Source organism: Mirounga leonina, unplaced genomic scaffold (genome assembly GCF_011800145.1).
Source record: "Mirounga leonina isolate KUSES-001 unplaced genomic scaffold, KU_Mleo_1.0 Mir_101529, whole genome shotgun sequence".
Classification (NCBI taxonomy): Eukaryota; Metazoa; Chordata; class Mammalia; order Carnivora; family Phocidae; genus Mirounga; species Mirounga leonina.
Window position 1 is genome coordinate 2,340,413 of NW_023270143.1, and position 9,966 is coordinate 2,350,378.

The window sequence follows — 9,966 nt, forward strand, 5'->3', positions numbered from 1 at the left end:
GGGACAATCCAAACAAACCACCTCTTTTCTTACTTGGGCAAAGTGAGTCAAAGATTATGTATAATTTGCATAAGAACACCTCTTTGGACTCCCAGGCAGTCATAATATGCCCTATATTATGAGGCAGGAAGTGTTGGTAACAGGGGAGCAGGTAAACATATAGGTGAGACTTCGGCTGCATTTGAGAGGCTTTTTTTCTCATACTTTTCAGCAAACTGTGCCTCTTCCACAAATAAATTTGCTTGTTTGATCCAGGCACTGATGAAATTCTTCAATGATGGGGGTGATCCAAGGCTTTGGGGCTAAATATCATTCTTTGAAGGCCTGGGTCTGCAGTGTGGGGATGAGCTGGAGGGTTTCTCCAGATTACTAGCATAAGAAGAGCCCTGTAAGACAAGCATCTTCCCCAAAAGCTGTATTTCATTATGGATAAAGAATCAAGACCCCCAAAACAGGTAAATTAACAGATTTCTCATATCGCAAATAAGGCATTTATTAAGAATTACTCAACTTCCCCTGTTCCATCAACCTATCAGGACTGGATGTTGCCCTGTATATCAGGTCATTCACCCAATACCAACCATATACCTCCACTCATTGCCAGTTCCAGTCACAATTTCTCTGCTGCCTGCTGCCTCCCTGAGACCAGAATTATGGACAGGTTTCCAGTGCCCTTGTTACACTTTTGTCTTTGAAAACAATTCTGTTGGCAACAGCTAGAGTCACCTATTTACTGATCTCTCTGGGCACTGTTGTCTTTAGGGACCTAACCCAGCATAGGAGAATGTAGATTCTGAGATGAGATAGGCAATGGAGATAGAATATTTACAGAGAAACTTGGCAGTCAGAAGGCCTGGTATGCAATAAGAAAATTCCAGGACCTCAGTTCTGCTCCTGGTTCTGCCACCAATCCCCTGTATGACCTTGAGCAAGTCATTCCATCTCTCTCCAAGCCAGTGTATCCTTAAAACAGTGAGAAACCTGATAGCTAAAGGCACTTTAGGGATCCTCCCAACTCTCAGATTCTAGAAGTCTATAAATTTCATGGATTCAGAGTATTACCTGGCTGTTATTCCAGTATAAGTAGAGGAATCAAATTAGTTCCTGGGTTGCAGCAAAACTTGATGGTTAGGGGCCTAGACTCAGTACCCTGTGTCCCAGTTCTCCTTCTTAATTCCTATGTGATTTTGGGAAAGACATCCGAATTCTCATATTCCTTTGTCAAGTAGAGCTGACAATAAGACAGACCCCTTTGGGGTGACTATAGCACAGAAGAAAAACTCAGTGATGTAAGGAGAGATCTGGCCGAGGAGGATTTATATAAAGAAGTCTACTTAGGTGATGTCCTTGTTATATGTGTGAAAATGGACTTCCAGAGAGATAGCATTTATCCTTTTCTAAAAATACCTTAGGGACAAAGGGACTATTTGGACACTGAAAAGTGGGGCAAAAAAATATTTTTATCCAACTGTGTGCCCTGCTTTGTACTAAATGCCTTATAACAATGTTACATTTAGGCCTCCCAACAGAGGGCTGAGTACAAGGTTCTGTTACTGGCTCACTGTTACCTGTTAGTAAGTGGTAGATCTGGGATGTGATTTCAGTTTAAGTCTGTCTGGTCCCAAAGTTATTTTCTCCTCATGCCTAGGCCTCCCTCATCATACCTCCCCCATCACAGAGAAATGGAAATTGCAGGTCAGTCAGTTTAATTCTGTATCAGAGGTATGGCATGAAAAAAAAGCTTTAAATGATGTTTGCAAGTAAACTACAAGTATGTCTCTTTTTAAGTATACCATTCTAAAAACAGATCAATTAGGGCACGATTAGATTCTTAACAAGGCACACAAAAAGGATTCTTTACACCTGTCCTTAAAAACACCAACTCCTCTGGTACATTTAAAATACAATACAGTTTTCTAAAATTGCATTTTCTCTACCTCAGTTTCACTGGCTCCACCCCTAGCCTGAGTCCCTTTTTCAGATTTGCTATACCCTCCTGGTGTAAGAAAAAGGGAACTTACCCTGAGTGGTCGCCAACATGACAAAATCATGACCTGGATTTGCACGGAAAGTTTTAACATCAAATATTCTGTGTTTGTTGTTCCACTGTCTTTAATTATCATATATCCCTTTAACAAATGGGATAAAATAGCAAAATAAAGAACTTTGTAAAAATAAGTCACTTTGTACTTAACCAAGAGTAGTTTTAATAGAGTCATATAGGCAGAAGCTATGTGGGGAACTAAAAGTGATGTAGGAGGTAAGTGGGAATGATGTAAGATAAACACATGTAGAAGAGCTTGACATTGAAAGGAAGGACAGAAATAATACCACAGACAGCAGTATCATATGAAGGTTATGAATTTTTGTTTTAAACATGAACCCCAAGTCAGGACCTTACAACAGACTGGTCTCTTCTGGTGACAATATACACTCTAGGAGGAAGCATAGGGAATTGAGGAACACTCCTTATATCTTATAGGAATGATGGGGAAAGTTTTTGAAGAACCGTTGTAGAAAACCTAGGATATCTAGTTGCTGAATATTATGTCTAGAGAAAACATGGCAGTTGCTGGAATACTGGGGAAAGTGTGGGAGTAAGGCCTCTTGGCTGTCAGGAATGGGTCAGTCAGAGAAGGCTAGTGGTACAGCATCCAAAAGAAAGCAGGATTCCTTCTCTAAAAGTAGAGTGAAGGTGTGGAGGATAGATGGAGATAGAAATGTGTTGATGTGGGTGGTATATGTAAATGAGGCACTCTTACAAGTATTTTGACTTCAGAAAAAATAAGATAGGAAGTTAACTACTAAAGCTGAGTGTAGGATGGAATTCATTTTGTTTATTCATTCATGCATTCATTCAGCTAGCCTATTAAAAACCTACCATATAGTGTGATTGGCCTGAGGGGTTTATAGACACATAGTTCCAGCCCTGGCCCAGAGTAGATATAATTGTATGTTTGGAAGTAATAAAGATAAGGAACTGAAAATAGTGTAGAAACAACAGAATTGGACATTGCAAGTCAGTATCAGATCACCTAGGAAATAGATCCTAATAGGCAAGTCCCTCTGTAACAGGCAGGTGGGAAGGATCTATGGTTGAGGAGCTGGCATTGTGGGCACTCTGGAAAGACCAGGGGAAGGTCAGTGGTGAAGGTGATTAACAAAGTATTGGTCACAGTATTGAAGCTAGAAAGGAAACCTAGTGTAACTAGAGAGAGCTGATGGTTTCACAGACTGTAAAAAGGCAAGCATATGGCATTGAGTGAAGCTATATGTCTGGTAATGGAGTAGGATTTTGGCCTCATCCATTCTAGGTATCCTTAAGAAAGTCATTTAGCCTGATGTGACTATCCTAACCAGCTATTGCCATAGAGACATATTCACCTGGAGCATGGGTAATTTTGTGTTATCAGTTGATAGATTACTCTCCAAGTTCCAGGTTATCTGCATCCAGGTTTGTCAAAGGCTGTCTGCCTTCTGCGCCATTTTGGTCTATTGTGTCTTCCATAGCAACATCAGGAAAAGCAAAACAAAAAAAATCTTTGAATTACCTGTACTGAATTATAATGGAATATGCACAAGCTTTGAGGACCTGGGTTTGAATACTGGCCCCACTGCTTAAAACAGTAAAGTGAACTTAAACAAACCACTTTTCCCTTCTGAGTCTCACTTTCCCAATCTGCGAAATATGTTCAGGAATGATTGTCTTCCAGGATTGCTGCACCAATTCAGTGAGATAATAGAGGTAAAGCAGTCACCATAGTGCCTGGCCTACCTATTCATGGTACTCATGAAACATGATTGCCTTATTCTCTCTTTAATTGGGAATAGCCACATCATTGCTGTGAGTAAGGTTTGAAGCCTAGCACAGGTTAGTAGCTGAGCTAAAGACATGCAGGTACCCACTCTGGTTTCTCAATCTTCTATGACAGAGTTCATTGAAAGTCACCATTTTCTTCCTTCTTCCTTCTCTCCATTTGTGGCCCTAGGAACCGGATGCCCCCAACTAACAATATAGCATATCTAATGTGTTCAAAACACTTGGCTACAAGTGATAGGATCCCAACTCAAACTAGCTTAAGGAAAACAAAGGACTTTATTGGCTCAGATAGCTAGGAACTTTGGGACTTCAGGCACATCTGGATCCATAAGTTTCAAATGATGTTCTCCAGGCTCTTTCTCCCTATCTCTAATTCTACTTTTCTCCTCATGGTAAGAACATCAACCCCCTAAGATTCTCAGATTAATGTCATCCTAGTCTAGAGACTTCAGCATGGAGGGGGAGCAAGACACTTCTTTCTCCCACTGTCTACATATATTCAGTCTAGCAATGGACTCTGACTGGGCCTGCTTGGGTCCTATAGCCATCCTCAGAATTGCTCTTGTGGGATGGGTGTGGATGAAGGAGTGGAAGAATTGAGAACTCTTATCTGGCCTAGCCTGTGGGACATGCTTACTCTGGGGAGAAGTGAGAGGAGCACTGCAAGGTGGTCAATAGCCCCAGCAGAACCACAAGGAATAGGGGAAGGGCTAGAGTGCTAAGCAGGCAACTACAGTTCCCCCACTAAATACAGTCACCAGACATCACTCTCCTGTCAGTCATGGTGTGCCATATGATATAAAAGAGTGTGGAATGGTGAGGTACACAGTCTCCTGGGAAGGCAAACTAGTACAGTACACCATGGGGAGGTGTGGTACACAGTCATAAGATGAGAGACACTGTGGGGAGCTCAGGGACACTGGTGAGGAACAGTGTTGCTGCACACATACCAGAAAGCCCAGCCTCATCTTCAGCTTCTGCTCCCCCTCACCACCCAGTCTTTCATGACTACCAACTCTCACGCTTTGCTCTTTTCCTTGCGTTGTACCTTGTACTCTCTCCACACAACCTGGCTATTTCCTCACTGAGCACCTCCCTTCTTAAGCCATCCCCTGCAGCTGAGTAGCATTTCATACACTTCCTTTAGGGAAGATACAACCCTGATCACACTGTATTATAGCACAGGACACCTATTGAGGGCTTGATTGATAAAATAAGTGAGATCATATTAACAGAGCAAATAACTGAACTCATCCTCACATTCAACAAACATTTATTAACACAGAAATGAATAAGGCTTGGCCCCCTGTTCTCAGAATGCTTGGTGCAGAGGGGCAGACACTCACAAAGCTCCAGTAGAATCACAGTAGAATATTACTGAGGTACAGACAAAGTACTTTGAGGCACAGTGACAGGGATATAGGCATGAGGAAGAAACAATTTTCCAATTTATACCTGCCTAGAGCATTCAGAAAAGGCTCCAGAGGTCATCTGTGAGTTGGGTCTTGAAGGAGGAATAGAAGCTACCAGGTAAACAGTCAAAGAAGGAGCTCTATAGGCTGGGATCAGAGATGGAGGTAAGTAAGCGGTTCAGGGAACCAGGCATGAATGATGGAATAAGGAAAAAAGAGAGGGAGTAAAGGAATGAGTAAGACTGTCAAGCACAAACCCATAGCTTTACTATATAAAGGTCTTGTTTCCCCATGGAGAGGGAAGTGGAAGAGAGGGTGGGATGTCCTCAGATATGGGTCCCTGCCACTTCCTCAATCAGGCCATGGGGCTTGAACATCAAAGCCAGAACTTAAGTTGTAATCTAATATCCCTAAGCCACTAAATTGTCAAGAACCGCTTTTCAGTAGCAAAGAATTTGTATGAATAATGCAGTTCTAAATGGGAGAGAGTCCCTACTATTTTCATCTTTCTCGGATGCAGTTGATTCTTCCTAAGAAACAGCTCTTTAGGAAATCAGATGGGGTGTGGAACTTGAAAAGGGAAGGTAGGCTAGAGTTCAGGCCTTGCACTGATCTCACAATTGAGTAGTAAAATGATGGTTGACTATTTTTTTTTCAAATTCTATTTATGTATCAACATAGAACTCAAACAGAAATATTAACAAGACTTTTTTGTCTTGTTATTCCTATCTCCTTTTAGTTTTCATACCTGTGAGAATTTTAATATGCTTAAATTTAAAAATAAAACTGTTTAAGTTTTTAAAATATTAATATTTTTTCTACTTGTTTTTAATTTAAATTTGATTTTTATTTAAATGTTTTTCTTTAAAAATTTTTATTTTTATCCTTCTTGTTTAAATATTTAGTTTTTATTTAAATCTCTCAAGTTGGACTTCCTTAAAGTTTTTATATATCTTAAAATTCTCTATTTTTCTCTTAATTTTTCCTTTTTAAATTCTTTTTAAATTAAAAAAATTAAACAAATTGTGTCTGTCTTCAATTGTGCTAGTTTTTTTTTTCCTTTAAAACTTTTCTGTAAACTTAAATTTGAATTTTCATTCCATTCTGTAGTTTTGGAAATTTTCTTAAACTGTTCATGAATTTTGCTAACCTCTCATTTTTCAATACATTATTTTATAGTCTAATTTAAAGAGTTATTTATATTAACATTTTATTTAAACTTTTTTTTTAAAGAGTTTATTTATTTGACAGAGGGAGACACAGCGAGAGAGGGAACACAAGCAGGGGGAGTGGGAGAGGAAGAAGCAGGCTCCCGGCCGAGCAGGGAGCCTGATGCGGGACTCGATCCTAGGACCCTGGAATCATGACCTGAGCCGAAGGCAGACGCTTAACGACTGAGCCACCCAGGCGCCCCTTATTTAAACTTTTAAGAGCTCCCCTCCCCTTTTAAAACTTTCTTTCACTTTAACTTTTTTGTAAACTTTCCTTTTTTATCTTTGTCCTTCTTTTATTCATTTTACCTTTTGTAAACTAAGAATTTCTAAAATTTATTTTAAGCCTTATTTTATTAATCATTTTGAAATTTTAAATTAAAAACTTTTAAATTTTGAAACATTTCTTTTAAAAATATTTAACTTAATTTTTTTCAACATTTAAAACATTTTATTTTAAAATTTAAAAAAAGGTTTTTTCCTTTTTAAATGTTTTCTTTTAAGGCTTTTTAAAATCTCTTTTACAATATTCTTTTTTCAAAATATTTGACTAATCAGCCACAGCTAGAACACTAATTGTGAAGTTTTTTGTTAATGTAGAAATACTCCGATTCCCCATGGTATTTTTGTAGAAACAAATGACATATAGCACTCGCAGAACATCTCCATTCCCACTCTTTCCACCTAAAGCATTCTGTTCATTTAATTATGCTTTATGTGACCATTTTTAACCTCTTCTCCCTCCTCCCCTTTCTTAAGGCTAAATGGTCACTAGTTAGTATTTTTTTTCCTCTTACAGACCCACAAGCCATGTAAAAAAGTTCTTCATATCAAGGTGCTACCTGTCATATAGGTGCTATTGTCATTGTCCATGCCAGGTAGATTTTTGTGAAATTTCAAGAGGTGCTTGTTGTTGTTTGGCTATTATCATCATCCATTCCAGGGAAGTTTGTGTGTCACTTCAGGATCCTTGTATATTCATTTCTTTCACTTTTTTTCTGGTAAGTGGTCTTACAAGACTAATCTTTCTCTAGACCCTGCTTGTGATAGAACAGTAAATACCCTTCACTGTAGAGTAAGTCCTCAATGGTAGCCTTGGTGATGATGGCATCATCACAGCTAAACCATTGGTCTTTTTGTTGTCGGATAAAGCTGGTGTAGTGTCCACTTTCCAAAGTTCCATGGTGATTAATCACTGCAAACAAGGAATACTTATTCTCGTTGGATGTACAGTCTGTTGGTGGCTGGACTTCTTTCATTCTGCTCTCCTTAGTGGAGGCCAAAAATGGAGTCATGTCCAGCTCCAAGGGAAAGGAGATAAAAGTATTAATCTTTCGCCTCTGTTTACCTACATGTTCAAATCGCTTGAGATGAAAACAGGCCACAATAGGTAATTTCTTCATTGTGAGTTGTTTGGTAGATTCCTGATAGCTTTGGCAACTACTACATTTGATTTTGGAACTGCTTCCTAGGTACTCTGGCCTTGTAAACCACTGTAGGCAGTCTGTGAGTGAGGGAATTCCTGGTATGTGGTCATCCCTACTCACTGTGCTGTCAGCTCTCTCTGGACTCTGGGAACCGAATGTGGCACAAGAGCCAGGCAAGTCCAAACTGATGTCCCAGCATGGGTCTATTGTGGTAGAGACACTATGGCAAGCTTGACATGTGACATCTGACTGCAAGCCACCTGTAAAGATTTGGTCTATGATGCAGTTACAGCAGTTGGGGTTACTGGCCTCCTGCCCAACACTATCATCTTTGCTGTGTCTATGCAGCACATCTAATATTGCAATGAGGAACTCATGGGCATCCTGCTGCCGGTACCCTGCTAAGTGTTCTGCATGAATCCATATTAGATGCAATAACTTATAGGGAATGTGAGGAGTTCGGCTCCCAGAGTACATAGCATGAAAAAGAGAAGACATTTCACAGACAAGACACAAGCTGGGGCTTGTCATTATACATTTATGCTTGTCAGAGAGAAAGAAATCTTTCAATAGAGGAATATGGGTAAGTGCCTGGACAATACAATTCATAAAGCATGTGTTCCCAAGATTGATAAGCCCTCTCAGGCCTATGGTATAGACTGACTTTTTTCTCCTCTTTTTCTTGGGTTTCACCAATTTTGGCTCCTGTTCCTTTGACTCACAGGTTGAATGCTTCTCTTCAACACCTGATGCCATACACTGCTGTTGAGAAACATCTGTTGAGGTGGAAGTTAGTAATTTCAAATTTTTCTCTTTTGTTTCTTTGGCAATTCGTTCCATGTCTTTGTCATATACATAATCCTTACACATAAAGCAATATATAACCCCATGATAGAGGTCTACAGCTAAATTGTGCTGTTTTGTTTCTGCATGTTTGTGAATATGTTTCTCAGTAAAGCAGCCAAAAAAGACACAGGAGAGACAAGAGTGGAGTCTGTTCATATGGGTACTACATACATGACAGATGCACGACTTTGCCTTATGTTTCCTAGTTTCTGGGGTCCCACTCCATATGAAACGCTGGTAAATCAACCTCAGGTTCTTCTGCCAGTTCTTAGCCACTTTAAAGCTCTCCACATGAGAGCAGCCTGTAGGACCCTGATCAAACTCCACCTCCAGCAACCAGTCCCCTAAGCCACCTCGATCCCCAGAGCCACCTAGGTCACTAAAACAGCTTTGCAGCATCTGGGGCCTAGACCCTGGCCTGGATCTACGCCGTGGTCGGCGCCAGGGCTGTGGTCTGGTCAGAGGCGGAGGGGGAGGATGGGATGGAGGCTGGGGTGGGGCCAAGAGGCCGGGCGGGCCTCCGGAGCGGGCCCGGGGCTGGGGCCGAGGGCGGGGCTTGCGGCGCGGGCAAAGGGGCGAGGAGCTGCTGTAACAGCGAGGGGGGGTTGAAGGGAGCACCTTCTTATCGTCGCCGCTGTCACTCCACGTCAAGTTCTCAGGAGCAGGCTTTCGCTCTTGTAACGGCTCCAGCTTCATCTCCTCAGCTCCCTGGCCTGAACATGCCTTTGTCGCCCCCACCGCCTCCTTCTCCATTTTCCCCGCCTTTTCAGCCGCCTCCTCGGGAGAGGCTCCTCCCCCACCTCCCGAGCTCCAGCGGACCAAAGAGCCGGAGGGCGAGTCCCGAACTTGGGCCATCAGCTCACCGCCCGGCCTGAGAAGAAGGGCGTCTGGAATGGAGCTGCGACTGTGGATGGAATGAGACAGGGATTTTTGTGAATGATCTGGCCAGCGTCATGGCCGCGGTGCGCCATTAGCGCCCCCGGGACCCCTCCCACCTTGAGCTCAGCCAGAGGCCGCTGCGGGCTCCACCCCCTCCACTCTGGAGCTCCCGGAGCTGCTGTGGAGACCAAGGCGGTTACCTGGTTTAAAGGCGATCCGTTCGTGCCCGGAGCGGGGCTGGGGTGGGGAAATAGGAGGCAGACAGAGGGAGGAAAACGTGGGGTGGGTGTGTGTGTGTGGTACGGCCTGAGCTTTAGGGTGAAGATAGAATCTTCTTTAAAAAAGGCGCCACCCTCTGCCTTTCCTGCGCC

General features: G+C 42.0%; 1 protein-coding gene across 1 annotated transcript; it reads right to left on the reverse strand.

Annotated features, from left to right (window-relative positions):
* Nucleotides 1-6,958: 6,958 nt before the first annotated feature.
* Nucleotides 6,959-9,692, reverse strand: USP51 (ubiquitin specific peptidase 51). The gene has a single exon (XM_035029698.1). It carries the CDS (start codon nucleotides 9,569-9,571, stop codon nucleotides 7,463-7,465), a length of 2,109 nt encoding a protein of 702 aa, XP_034885589.1. The 5' UTR covers nucleotides 9,572-9,692; the 3' UTR covers nucleotides 6,959-7,462.
* Nucleotides 9,693-9,966: the final 274 nt, after the last annotated feature.

Excerpts from the sequence above, each read along its gene's own strand:
- USP51 (XM_035029698.1), bottom strand. The coding sequence starts at position 9,571 with ATGGCCCAAGTTCGGGACTCGCCCTCCGGCTCTTTGGTCCGCTGGAGC.